At 36.1% G+C, this 15,137-nt stretch overlaps 1 protein-coding gene across 1 annotated transcript in view; it reads left to right on the top strand.

Annotated features, from left to right (window-relative positions):
• Positions 1-8,086, top strand: part of SNAPC1 (small nuclear RNA activating complex polypeptide 1) — a 36,087-nt gene extending 28,001 nt beyond the window's left edge. Inside the window, exons 9-10 of the mRNA XM_049611528.1 lie at positions 2,438-2,536; positions 5,376-8,086. Coding sequence (XP_049467485.1) covers positions 2,438-2,536; positions 5,376-5,428 — 152 coding nt within the window. The 3' untranslated portion in view covers positions 5,429-8,086. The remainder of the gene's footprint in view (positions 1-2,437; positions 2,537-5,375) is intronic.
• Positions 8,087-15,137: the final 7,051 nt, after the last annotated feature.

The raw sequence follows: 15,137 nt of genomic DNA, 5'->3' as shown, positions 1-15,137 counted from the left end.
ATCATAAGCATATTACATTACTGGGTTTTTTAATAATTGTATCAAGAAATATGTTAAGGGGCACCTGGGGGGCTCAGTCGGTTAAGCATCCAACTTCGGCTCAGGTCATGGTCTCTCAGTTCATGAGTTCAAACCCCATGTCGGGCTCTGTGCTGACAGCTCAGAGCCTGGAGCCTGCTTCAGAGTCTGTGTCTCCCTCTCTCTGCCCCCTCCACCACTCGTGTGCTGTCTCTGTCTCAAAAATAAATAAACATTAAAAAAAATATGTTAAGTGTGGGGAAATTTATCTTTATACTTATGGCTTCATGATACAGTACTTTGTCAGCTCTTAGGTCTTGTTTTGTAAAAAGTTTTTCTGTTATATTTATTGTGGTGGGTATCTTATTTCTACTCTCATTGTGGCTTGTTGCAATTTTTGGCCCTTTTGCTCCTTCTTAACTGTAATGGTTTAGGAAACTGGGTGGCCATTCAATTCAGTTTTTATGTACAATAAATGCAATCAGGTTCTGGATAAAGGCCTGGATAAATAAATGCAACATACCTGTGACTAAAGTTCATAAGCTTTATTTACTGTGTGGACTTTGAGATAAACATCTGAAGTTTTGTGTGCTTACTTCCTGGTTCCTTGTATTTGTATTGTACTTCTTGGTTTGTATTTGGTTTCCAAATACAAAAGCACTGTATTTGTTTTTAAGAGATTTTAGAGAGGGGCGCCTGGGTGGCTCAGTCAGTTGAGCGCCGACTTCGGCTCAGGTCACGATCTCGCGGTCCGTGAGTTCGAGCCCCGCATCGGGCCCCTGTGCTGACAGCTCAGAGCCCGGAGCCTGTTTCAGATTCTGTGTCTCCCTCTCTCTGACCCTCCCCCGTTCATGCTCTGTCTCCCTCTGTCTCAAAAATAAATAAACGTTAAAAAAAAAAAAAAAAAAAGAGCTTTTAGAGAACGTTGCTTTTTAGTTTTTAAACTTAATGTAGAAATCCATCTCTGAAATGTAGTTAATCGTCATGTGACTAGATGTAAACTTTTTTCTCAGCTGTCAGTTTTTAACTCAGTCCTTTGACATTGTTGGATAGATTGTTAGGTTGTAAATGTGAATTTAGGGAAAAACCATTAATAATGGATATGGATGGACATTGCTAAAAGATTGTGAAGAACAGTATCAGTAACTTTGAGTAGATTGTACTGATTATAATTCTGCGAATTGAAAAATTTTATAGGTTCAAGTTAAAAAAAAAGTGATTAGATATACAAAAAGATTTCCTAAAACTACCATCTTAAAAATCATGTAGTAATTTACTATAATTAATATTTATGATTTGCAAGTAAAGGTAAAATTCTATTTTAATGACTTGAAACTTAGTATTATTTTATTAAGCTTGAATTGTGTTTAAATGGAAGCTTATTACCGTTTACTCAACTCTACTTTAGAGCAGTCTATTCACTGCATAAAGTCTATACTCCATTAAGGTCCCAAGCATACATACGTTCAGAGTAGAAAGCTTAAACTTATTTTCATTTAATTTCTTGCCTTTTGCACTGATAGGTACATATTAGCATATGTGCTAAATGAAATACTGTGGTATAAAAAAAGTCAAATCCATATTTAATCATTTAATAAATATTTGTTGAGGCTCTACTATATGCCAGGCACTTTTCTAAGTGCTGGGGGTACCTTAACTTAAATCAAAATCTATCTTTGTGAAACTTACATTCTAGTGGGAGGAGGCAGACCATAGAGAAAGAAATTCACATATAATAATAGATCAGGTGGTAAAAGGATTGGGGAAAAGAATAAGGCAGCGTAAGGAATAGAGAATGACTGGATGTGGGTATTGATGTTGTAACCTAAAAATTACGTGCTAAATGGGACCTGATGAGACAACGGTGTTTCATAAATTTGATTATGATATTTCTTCAGGCACCAGAAGGTTGATGTAGAAAAATCTTTTGGAAAATGGAAAGTCAATGGCAAATTATGACTAGAGAAATCTGTCTTGTAGAGTATATATAGTGAGAAAAGAAAGTATACATTTAAAAACAAGGCCATTAACTTTAAAATTACATTTGTGATTAGTTAATAAAGTTGAAATAACACACATGATTATTCCCTGATGTCTGTAGATATAACCCGTGATGTGTGTGAATAAAGCTTGAGTAAGATACTCATGTTTGGTTAATTTCATTTTTCCCCTTTTTCTCCATTTTCTTTACTTTAATGGAAGACTTAGGTTCTTTTCAAAGCTTAGATACAAATGTATTAGTACTTAAAAACAGATACATGTTTTAAAATGCATATTTCTCTTTATCATTACAATTTTAGCTTTTAGTTTAAATATCTAATTTTTGTTATTGTAATAATGACATTATTTGCGTAAAAAATTTTCTCAAAGACTAACATTCTTTGCTTTTGTATAAAATCATTTTCCCAACTACTTCCAGATGACGTGCAGAATGTACATAAAGAAGATAAATCTTTAAGGCTGAGTATGCCTGTAATTACAGAAGAAGAAGAGGACAATGAAAGTTTTAGTGAAACAGGTACAGATGAAATTTTGTTAAGCTCCTGATGGAAGGTTTTGGTGTTAGAGTGTCAAGGTTTAGAGTCCTTAAAGAGCTTGATGGTTGGCTGTATATTCCTGTGGTACTTTCTTCTTTGACACTTGGGGAATTTTAGTATTAATCATACCATAAATCATGACACTTTAAATGTTAAGACAATAAATAAATGGAAAGGAGAGGTAGTGGTTGATTGAGGTGAGAAGTGAAGGTAACATTCTGTTATTAGTAAGTGAATATGCCTCATCATGAGGATGTCTGCTTGAGTACTCCTAACAAATGGCAAGGTTCACAAGTTACAAATTTTTGGATAAAACTTTAAAAAGATTTTATTGTTAAAAAATAGTTATTTCAAATTCTAAGGAAAAATTTTCACCTATGAAATGATGATTGTAAAGTATTTAGTGGTAAATTGCATGACGTGAATTAAAATGGCTATACCTTGGGGCGCCTGGGTGGCGCAGTCGGTTAAGCGTCCGACTTCAGCCAGGTCACGATCTCGCGGTCCGTGAGTTCGAGCCCCGCGTCGGGCTCTGGGCTGATGGCTCAGAGCCTGGAGCCTGTTTCCGATTCTGTGTCTCCCTCTCTCTCTGCCCCTCCCCCGTTCATGCTCTGTCTCTCTCTGTCCCAAAAATAAATAAAAAACATTGAAAAAAAAAAAAATTTTAAAATGGCTATACCTTTTAGTGTAGTTGTAGTTTTCATAATTTGTAGTTTTATTAAACAACAGTTTAAATAATATTACCTCTGGTAATGATAGTATTACAGAGAATAAGTTATATTTAGCAGTCTAGGCTTGGTAATTGGTAATCCAATAATGAATATAATGTGGATTAAGAATAATGCGTAAGGACTTGTTTCATTTTTGCTCTCTATTCATTCAGCATTTATTGAGTGCCTATCATGTTTCAAACACTTAGCTATGTACAGGGCTACAAAGACATATACTACTAGAATTTAACAACCATTTTATTTTGATCACAGTTATGTAGATCTGAGCAGTGACTGGCTCATAGTAGACTTAAGTAAATGTTTATTGAATGAATCAGATCAGTCTGTGCCTTCAAGAACCTTACAGTTTAGTTAGGGAGAAAAACAACCCAGTTCATTATGGTAGAAACAGGGTTTTATTCAAGTATATAGAAGACAAAGAATAGACATCTAAAAGGGAATATTTGTACCTTCAGAAATGTGAGTGCTTCTGTGATTTGCTTATGGCAGCGTAAAATAGTTCTTTACAATCTTGTGATGAATTTCACAATAGTTTCTTTCTAGTCTTGGTTGGCAGCTTTATTTTGTGAGTCAACAATTAAACACACATACACACTTTTATGGCTGTTTGGCAAGTCCCATTTTTGTCAGTTTGTGGGGCACCTGGGTGGCTCAGTCGGTTTAGCCTCCGACTCTTGATATCAGTTTAGATCATGATTTCACGGTTCGTGGGACTGAGCTGTTAGTGCAGAGCCTGCTTGGGATTTGTTCTCTCTGCCCCTCCCCCCTCTCAAAATAAATAAATAAACATTAAAAAAAATAAAATCTTTCAGTTTGTGATTTCTAAAAATTTGGTTAAATCATGACATATGCACATGATTTAACAATTAAAATGATTTTATAATATTCATTATAAGAAGCCACAGTCTTCTGACTTTGACTCCTATTTCATTCTTTCTTCATCACTTTTGACTCTTTATTGTTTTGGTGTTTAATTACCTCCATGTCTTTAAATAACAGGTGTATTTTGTCACTTCTTTTGTGGATTATCTCTTGACTTGCCACTGAGGATTTAAGTCTCTTTAATATATTTTTCACATCCCACCTCAAATACATGTATACTTCCCAGTTCCAGCCTCCCAATTTAATTATTATTTTGCTTATATCAGTATTCAGCATTTACAAAACATTACTGGCAATAGAGCCATGTAATATAGTATGATTCTTCCTTAATCTGTAGATTTGTTATTTCTCCTTATTTTTTGCCTTATTTATTTTTTCTATAGACTTAACACTGATTTTTCCTCAAACTTTTCCTCATTTGCATAAATCTCCTCTTAGGACATTCACACACATGAGGCATTTTGAAACTTCAGTTTCATCTTCTTAAAGAAGTCTCTTGCTGACCTCTGAACCTGCTTTACTGTGGAAAGTTTGCTGCCTTGGTCTGCTGCACTCCATCCTGGCCATTGCTCTCTTCTAGGAATCTAGAAGATTGCTGGAATCTCTTTTTCTTCTTAGTTTCTTCCTTGTTTTTTCTCATTCCTTTTCCTGTCACTCTTTTGTTTTTCATTGGTGGGGAATATTTCACTTCTTCACATCTTTCATAATTTTCATGTTTTTGTATCTTCTGTTATTTTGTTTTAATGATCTGTAATTTTTAGGTTCACAGCTATTTCTAGATAAACACTCAGTTGAGTGTTAGTTGTGGCATCTGCTGTTGTATCTGAAAAGATGTACTAGGGGTTTGGGTTACATTTTCAGGTTTAATTGAAATGAAAATCACATCTTTATCTCTCTTTGCACTGGTCTGTATACCTTTCAGATCTGGTTTACTGGGTTTGTGTTAGTTATAGGGAGAGCATACCCCTATGAAACAACTTCAAAGTAGCCAATTATTAAATAGGATTTAGGAAGACTAGGACCTACCTTAGTAGATTTTCAACTGCAGTATATCCTTTTGAAGAAAATCATGTATGTTGGTTTAGGATTTATTTTTGGAGCTTTGTTTGAAGGCATTCCAATTAAGCAGCTATATAGTTTAAATGTATGTTATCAGTTAAAGTATTATTTTTTAGACCTGACAGACTTCTTAATTTTATGTCTTTAGAGTTCACGGCACCCAAGAGGAAAAGAAAATCCAGAACAAAGAACCTGGTGTAGAGTTCTTAATTTTGACCTTTCTGAAAGAAGAAAAGATTATATTTTTTGTATATTGAACAGGAAGACGGTCAGTATTAAAAATAATTCTTCTGGGAAACTGTAGGTTATTTCTTTGAAATGACAATATCTTAACATAGTTCTATACTAAAGGAACAAAAAATTAGAAATAAAAATTTACTTCAGAATTTAATTTTACCATTTCTGTTTATGAAGTCTGCATAAATGGAAATAAAGTTTGGATTTAGAATGTAAAAGAAATAATCCTGTTATTTGCAGATTATTACTGTTTCTGAAAACTTTTTGTGATGTTTTATTACTACAGTTCTGATAATATTAACTATTTAAAATACTTGTTCTTGAAATAGTAATGTTTATTACATGCAAGTGGTTAATTATATTTATAGTCTGGTAATGGATTTGTTTATGATGTGTATTAACTATTCTATATATTGTATGGTTGAGTGCAATACAATTTTTGCCTTATTTGCTTTATTTTTAAACCTATGAAACTTCTGTGGTCCGTAACTTAAATGATTGATAATTTAGGAAGCTCAGTTTCTACTTCTGCAATCAATTAAATATTGTCTGGTGCTTGTTTCAAAGCTCCCTTTGGTCTAACATTTATGAATGTATGTATGTTTGTTTGTGTATATATAGATACATGTAGGCATGTGTCCATATGTACACATATGATTAGTTCAGTACATTATTTAAATACATTTAAATACTAATTATTTCTGACAAAACCTTTAAGAGTGGTAATGTGAATTCTAGAATGTGTCGTACATACAGAAAAAAATGTCTATAGCTTTGTGGATGTGCGTCTGTTTAATTTCTCATTTAAGACCTTTAAATGGAGATCACTTAAGTTATGTTGTTTGAACTGCTGCCATTAGCAGACCATCTCCAGACCATGTAGTTGGCTCTGCCTGTCTTACAGTTGATTATACTCCATGTTATCTTCTAGCATTGTAAATTCAGGAATTTTGCAAATGTCCTGTGAGTGAAAATGTGTGATATCTGTCATCTTTTAAAATCAAAATACTAATGCTAGCCCAAATAAACTTTTATAAGAATCTATGATATCACATTTGTTATCAAAAAAAATTGTTTCCCCTGATTTCAGATATTCCCAGTAGTAGATGGGGTGGTTTTCATAATGTGGACATTGGGTAGAGCTTCTGGGATTTAAAAATTCTAGTGTTAGGGCACTTGGAGGTATGGATCTGTTATTGGCCTCTTGTGTACTAGGTTACTTACTAGAGCCTGTCTGATCATTAACATTTACAGACATTGTAAAGCTAAAGTTGCCCTCTGTTTTTGCATAATAGTACTAAAAAATACAAGGTTGTCATTTCACTTATACAATGAAGAAACTCTGTCTTAAGATGGTAAGTGCCTGGCCCACATTCACAGAGTTCGTAAGTGATGCATCTGGGATACAAATACAGGACTCTTGCCTATAATTTCAGTGTCATTTTACATAAGACAAAAGAACTGGAAATCCAGAGGAATACTCTGGACTGTAAGCAATAATACCCTATTTCACAGTGGCTTAAGCAGTAAGGAAAGTTTAAAACCAGTTAAGTCTCAGTGTAGGGTGGGTCTGAGTTATCAAGTACGTCTGTCCCATGATGGCTTCATATGCCAGGTTTGGGTCCTCAGGGAAAGCTGTATTTCTGCGTAGGGAACTGTTCACCAGCCAAGTTCCCAGATGTCAGCCAGGGACCAGCCTTGCAAGCCAACCTTTCTAAGGATCGCAGTCTCAGGCCTGCTGGGGTGCCTCTTTTGTGCACAGATTCGTCTCATTTTTCACTATTTCAAACAGTGCCGTGTTGATCTTCATGTGTATATCTTGGCTCACTTAGGCTGGGATTTCTGTTGGATAAACTACACATGAATTTGCATGTTGTACTATGTGACTATATGTAAAATTTTGTCAATTATTGCCAAATTGAAATCCAAAAGGACTGCCAATTTACTTTCCTCCTAACAGTATTTACAAAGGACTTGCCACGTCTCCATTACACTTGTTATCAATCTGTAATTTTTGCCAGTTGAATATAGCCTGAATCTTAACAGCAGAAAATGTAGAAAGACCATTAAAAGTAACAAAATTGTATTAAACAGTTGTGAGTTGTTATATGGCCACATCTGACACAGTATAATGCTTTAGCTGATAGCAAGTTTTTCATGAATATATGATGATAGCATGTGAATCACTTGATAATTTGCTTTAAATATGAAATTGAAGTTTATTAAATAGAATTCAAATAGAAAATATTTGTGTTTAACAGTGGGATTTCAGAATTAAAATGTGGTGTCATAATACTTGCTACCTACTAAATTAAGTTCTTTGTATTGTCAACTTGATTATAATGCTGCTTCAAGTCATAAACACATGATTTTAATATTAAATACTTACTAATTTTTTATGAGGAAGAGCAGTTGTGTGGCAGTGTTTATAGTCACAAGATATATTTTAAAACCATTCCAGGGGTACCTGGGTGCTCGGTCAGTTAAGCTTCTGACTCCTGATTTCTGCTCTGGTTATGATCTTATGGTTCATGGGATCAAGCCCCACGTTGGGCTCTGCACTGAGAGCATGGAGCCTGCTTGAGATTCTCTCCCCCAGTCTCTCTGCCCCTCCCCCTGTTTCAGGCTCTCTCGCGCTCTTTCATTCTCTCAAAGATAAATAAATAAACATTAAAATTCCACTTTCAGAAATCTTAATATATGAAAGTACTGTTCAAAGTAGAGGCTTGGAATTTTAGTAGCTTTAATGTCATATGCCAGGCTTACTTGGAGTATTTAAAAACAAGCCATGAATAAAAGAAGTGGAGCCATACAGGAAATGGAGCTTGTGTAGATACTGATTAGGGCAACATTTTTCACTCTGAAAACAAGATATTGTAATTTATGTCTTCAGAAGAAAGTGACCCTGTGTGTTTTCTTTTCTGATACTCTTGAATTTATGTTGTAAGCACACCTATGATCCCATCTGGGTTTATAACCCCTTAATGCCTCAAAGGCTCCCTGTGAGTGGACATTTCTAATGTGGGGAAACATCCCCAGTCTCTTTAACACCCGGTTAAAGTGCTTATTCCCTGAAACGGACACGGTTGTATCATCTGCAAGCTCTTTCTTACTGCCAAAGGAGAGATCATGAACCAACTTTTAGGCAAGGATTTTGTTTTCTTACAGGCATTTCCAGAACAGTGGTACCATAGGGAAATGTATTAAAAATGCATTTATCTAAATGATTTGTATACCTGTAATTTTCTGAACTAGAAACTAGAGAGTCAAATATTTGTATCCTAGTTCTGCCACTAGGATTCATTATGTATCCTTAAAAAATTCCTTTTTGTTTAAATCCTTTTCTCAGTTGTAAATTCAAGATGATACAGAACTATTTTACTAACTTGTTAAAAATATATAGAATTGCATAATGCTTTGAAAATGCAAAGATATGAATGCTAAATTTCAAAACAATAACAGCTGGAAAGTAAGCTTTTAAAAAGTACTTGAATGCCAAGGAAACCAGAGTGATTTATTCGTGCTTAATGTGATTTTTGAGGTGATTTTCTTAGGCCCATAATTGGAAGCTTATGTGTTTACACAGATTTTCAGATTGACATGAGACAGGGCTCTCGGCTCGATGGACAAGGAGAGCCTGCTTTCCTTTTTGTCAAGGTGAATTAGCTACAATATATATCCTCTTTCTAATAACCTATTTTGGTTTTGACAAAAAGATTCACAAATATATAGAGAGATCAGCTATCTTTAATTATCTTTAAAAATGAACTTTATGAACTGAAAATTAACTTTTGCTTTCACCTTTGTAAAGAGCCTAGGAAAATAAGCAGAATTGTTAATGCCTTCCTAACTTCCCCTTGATTCTTGAATTACAGTTCCAAGAATGCTTGCTTTTTAAATGGCATTGAGAAGACTGTGGTGGGTGCTTAACTATTCACATTTTCATTTATCTTCTGAACTATGTAGTAATTTTCATTGCACATTAAAAAGATTCCCTGTATTAAAGTAAATACTCAAGCCTCAGACTGTATAGCCTTTTTGTGTAGTAATGTAGTATTTTTTTATGCCTGAATTGTTTTTCATGTGCTGTATATTGCAGGTCTGGGTTTTGTTTTGTTTTTCTTCTTAAGATAAATTTGGACAGGCTCCTTTTGGTTGCAAGAAATAAAGGCACATTCATATTATCTTAAGTGCTGGAGGCTTATTTTAAAATATAGAGGATAAAATGAGAGGCAACCATCTCAGAGGCAAAGCTTCTTGGACACCTGGAAAAACAGCTCTTTGTCACGTAGTGAACACAGCAGCTCAGATGGCTGGGTTGTGTCCACATCTTTGAAATGGGTGCTGTGTAGTCCCAGTATGCATACTCTTATTCATGTGTTTTCCAGCTTCTCTCTGTACATTTCTGTGTCTGCTACTCCTACTGCTCCCGAAAGAGGATCTGAATAAACCCAAAGAGAGCTTCCTGATAGGGCAGAGATTATTCTGCTGGGTTACTCTGGCCTCCATTATGTCTACCCTCCATGGCAGAGATCTCTGGTACAATCAGTTGTGGCCAGTGTAACAGGGTCACAAGGCACAGGCACAGCAAATTATGTGGAAAGACCCAACTCTGGCAGCTTTCTTTAGAAGAGGTGAGCCCACAGGCCTTTTGAATCTCAAGAATTTCTCAGTCCATTCATGGTTTAAAATGATTGGGGCACCTGGGTGGCCCAGTTGGTTGAGCGTCTGACTTCAGCTCAGGTCATGATCTCTTGGTCTGTGAGTTCGAGCCCCACGTCGGGCTCTGTGCTGACAGCTCGGAGCCTGGAGCCTGCTTCAGATTCTGTGTCTCCCTCTCTCTCTCTCTCTCTCTGCCCCTCCCCTGCTCATGCTCTGTCTCTGTCAAAAATAAACATTAAAAAATTTTATTAAAAAATAATAAAATAATGATGTTATAAATTATCGATATTGCAACTAAGTGAAGTAATCAAGTGGTGGCAAAAATGTTCACTTGACAACAGGAGCATTGCACAGTGGTTAGGAGAAATTGGTCAGGGGCTAGAGTGGGTTTGCCCTGAGGTTACAGTGTGTACCTGTGACTTCATAAAATCTACCTGTAGATTCACTCAGTATAATTCCATTTAGACCTCCTTCTCTCCATTGTGATATTGTTACATATTTTACTTCTGTATGTTCTAAACCTCATTATACATTTTAATTCTTGCTGTAAACACAAAAAAATGAGAAGAAATTGTAGACATTTACCCACATCTGAACCTTTTCCAGCGCTCCTCTTTCCTTCATGCAAATCTACACTTGCATTTGGAATAATTTTCCTTCAGTCTGAAGAACTTCTTTTAATATGAATTTCGTGTAGTTCAGCTGCATTGGAAACACATTCTATCAGCTTTTGTTGGTCTGAAATGTCTTTATTTCACCTTCATTTCTAAAAGGTATTTTTGCTGGTATTTGAATTCTAGGTTAACAGCTTTCTCCTTTGGCGCTTTAAAGATTGGTCCATTGCCTTCAGCCTTCTTCCTTGTGTCTGACGTGAGGTTAGTTTCCATTCCTGCTGTTATTCCCTTGTATATGATGTGCTGTCTTTGTCTGGATGCTTTTATGACTTTGTCTTTGTTTTTGGTTCTCAACAATTTGTTATGACATGCCTGCTGTGGTTTATATTCTCCGTGTCCTACACACCATACCGGGCTCACTCCTCTCTAGGATTCCAAGTACATGTGTGTTGACTGCTTGATAGGGTCCCACAGGTCATCGTGGCTTTTGTCCCCACAATAATTTTTCTCTCTGTGCTTCAGACAGGATGGTTCCTTTTGACTTGTTTCCGAATTGATGAGTCTTTAATTCTAATGTAGTCAATCTGAAGTTAGTCTATCCAATAACTTAAATTTTAGGTGTTGGATTTTTCAATTTTAGGATGTCCCTGGGTTCTTTTCCATGGTTTTCATACTTCCACTGAAATTCTCCATTTCTTTACCCGCTATTTTCATCTTTTACTACAGATTGTTTAATATACTTATCTAGTTATTTTCAAGTCTTTGCTAGTTCCAACATTTGGTTCATCAGTGTATGTGTTTCATTGGCTGATTTTTTTTTTTTTTCCTACTAAGGGTCACATTTTCCTGTTTCCTTCCTTGTCTAGTAATTTTTTAATGTATAATGATACATGTCAGAGATTCTGGATTCTATTATTTCCCTCTGAAGAGTGTTTTGTTCTAGGAAGCAGTTAAATGACTGACAGCATCTTGAACTTGTAAGAGGTTTGACTGTAAGCTTTGTTACAGGCGATCTATTTTGGTTTTGTTCTTAGTTTTAGGGAAAATACCTTATTTCTGGTACACGGCTCTTATTTCTAAGGTGTGGCCCTTATGAAGTTTCACCAGAAAGCCTGGAGTGTTTGCCACATCACTATATCCTGGCGAGGCTTGAACTTTGAGCTCTTCAGCAGTTCACCTGCCTTGGAATCATTGGAGTTATTGCCTGCTTTCAGCCTAAGCTGCGAGGGCATTTTACACTCACATTTTGGGGGTGGCCCTCTCTATAATCACTGCCCTGGGGGATTTCCCATCTTGATTTCTAACCACTCTGACAACCCAGGCTTCCTTCCTGATTCCTCAGGTCTGTAGGACTCAGGCAGGAAGACCTGTTCCACTGTACCCCTGTTCACTCAGGGGTGAAGTTATATGAACATGACTCTCTCCTTTCAAGGATTGCATCCCCGGGGGCACCTGGGTGGCTCAGTCCGTTAAGCATCCGACTTTGGCTCAGGTCATGATCTCACAGCTCATGAGTTCGAGCCCCGCACTGGGCTCTGTGCTGACAGCCTAAAACCTGCTTTGGATTCTGTGTCTCTCTCTTTCTCTGCCCCTGCCCCACTCGCTGTCTCTCTCTGTCAAAAATAAACATTAAAAAAAAAAAAAAAAAAAAAAAAAAAAAAAAGGATTGCATCCCCTATATTTTTATCACAGAAAAGAATGAGGTGATAGCCTCCATTTCACCCATAAGTTACTAAACCTTCTTCACTAGATTTGTGCCCTGAGTGTCTCCCAGGTTACCAAGGTTCCACTTAGTATTTTTGGAGAGTTTATTAACTCATTTAGGTCACCCACATGCGATTGATCGTAATATAGTGTGATACTAACCTAATGGCTTAAAAGAAGTTGGTGCACTTCTGAAAATGTTAAAAATCCCTGATTTTTCAAGGAAGTTAATCTTCCCAAAATTCTAAGTACTACAGAATAATCAAGTTATGTTATTAATTTGCTTTTGGTTGTAGTCTGCAAAGCCTGATCATCAGGCTAATTACAGATTATGCTATAAAGGAAAACTTTTATATACACCAGTCTTCTTTTCTTACAAGTCTTCAATATGAGGCTTTAAAAATCTTATTTTATTTAAGATAAATAACAAAAATTAAAAAAGAGAAAGCCTTCATATAATTACATTATCTACAGGCTGATTTCAAATACCTTGTCACCATAGTACCTAATTAATTGGGCTGTTAGCTTAAGTTAACTATTTTTAAAGAAGTCAACCCCCAAAGATTTGTTGAACATCTTATAGTGTATGTGATTTAAATGAAATGAATTTTGCTCAAGTCTCACAAATTGTTAACTCTTCTGCCTTTGTTACATGTTTTAAGTTGTTGATTTATCTCTTAGTTTCTTGTAGCATAATTGGTATACTGCCTTTCTTGCTAATTCTACACATCATTTTATTATACACTTGGTTAACTGAACATATTCTCTCTGTAAACTTCAACTAGTTGCCTATAAAATTTTCCCAGTAGATAATTTCCCCAACTTTAGCACTGCATTTAAAAATGAAATATCCTATCCTTTATTTAGAGACCATATGTCTGGAAAGTCATTCTGTCTATATTTAAAGATGAATCAACCAATAAAAAAATATAGCTTATCATCTTTAGTGTTCCCACTGACACCTAACTCAGTACCAAATTACTAGCAAAATTGCCTATATACTGTATATGTTGTACCAGTAAATAACTCTATTAGTCTTCTTTCTGAAAATCCCTTATATTTACAAATACAATTAATTCACAAAACTACACTCTACAGAAATAGGATCATATCTCTTTATAATGTTTCTGTATCTCCATAACTGGTACTTACTGCTTCAGAGAAGAAAACGAAAAATGTACAATGTCTCCTTCGGGCTGTGCGGTCAGAAATTTCTTTGTCCTGGGGCATCGGGGTGGCTCAGTCAGTTAAGCACCTGACTTCAGCTCAGGTCATGATCTCACAGTTCATGAGTTCAAGCACCGCGTCGGGCTCTGTGCTGACAGCTCCGAGCTTGGGTGCTGCTTCAGAATCTGTGTCTCCCTCTCTCTCGCCTTTCCCTGGCTCACACTCTCTGTCTCTCTCTTTCTCAAAAATAAACATAAAAAAAAAAAAAAAGAAATTTCTTTGTCCTCTGGTAGATTTACATACTTTACCTGATACCGATTTTTGATAAAATAATGTGTAAAGCCTGGGTGACTGGGCAGGGTGAAATAAAACAAGGTAGGCATGGGCTTCCAGGTAGGCCTCCTTAGGCTAGAATTTGTGGCACCAAGGGGAGCTAAGTCCAAGCCAGGCCATGGCTCCATCCACTGAGTTTTTAATTTCCATTTTGCTTTTTCATTTGAGATTTTTATTTCTATGTACCTACATAATTTTGATATTCTCTTGCTCTTTGACTTTTTTAAGTTCAACTTTTATTTCATTAAATATTTCAAACAATTATTTTACATTCTGTATCTGATAATTTCAGTAGCTGAAATTCAACAAGTTAATCTATTTGTTGTTTCTGCTCTCACTCATGGTGGTTTTTATCCTCATTGTTTTTGGAACTTATATTTTCTCAAATCTAACATGTGGGAATCCTGTGTGCCTAATTTGAAATGCTTTCCTTTACAGAGGACTTATGTTTATGCCTGCTGTGAGCCAGGAGTACTCCAGTTCTGATAATTCTAATGTCTTTGGAGTCTCAGGGTAAGCTCCAAGTTTGGTCTCTTGATGCAGGAGTTATCAGGCCAACTCTGCTTCGCTGGTCACTATTCCATTTGCTTGCAACATACTGTCTCCTAGTCTGGTTTCAACTCATTGTTTTCTTTTTCCCCTTGGAGATTTTCCTTACTTTCTAGTGAGTACAGGAATGCATTAAAAATTATTTTTATAGTAATTTATCCAGGAAGAGTGACAGTGCCCTTTGAAAGTATCTGATTTGTCATACTGCCACAAGTAGAAGTCCCAGGAGGTATTATTCATCATCATTTTACAGAAGAGAAAACATAGGCACAATGATGGTAAGTAATCAGTATCTTGCCCAGTATCACAGAGCTGGTGAGTGATCAAGACATTGGACCCCTGTGGTCTATCTCCAGAGCCTATACTTTCTTTTTTTAATGTTTACTTATTTTTGAGAGAGAAAGTAAGTGTGTGAGTGAGGAAGGGGCAGAGAGAGAGGAAAACAGAGGATCTGAAGCAGGAACTTGTGAACTCACAAGCCCGAACTCACAAATTGTGAGATCATGACCTGAGCCGTATTCAGATCCTTAGCCGACTAAGCCACCCAGATGCCCCCAGAGCCTACACTTTTAACCACCACACAGGTGAGTCTGAATCTCAGGGGAGATTGTACAAAATATTGCAAAGAATTGGTTGTTGAGAGG

The sequence above is a fragment of the Panthera uncia genome (genome assembly GCF_023721935.1).
Source record: "Panthera uncia isolate 11264 chromosome B3 unlocalized genomic scaffold, Puncia_PCG_1.0 HiC_scaffold_1, whole genome shotgun sequence".
NCBI lineage: Eukaryota > Metazoa > Chordata > Mammalia > Carnivora > Felidae > Panthera > Panthera uncia.
The sequence above is the reverse complement of the archived record's forward strand: the minus strand, read 5'-3'. Positions and strand labels throughout refer to the sequence as shown.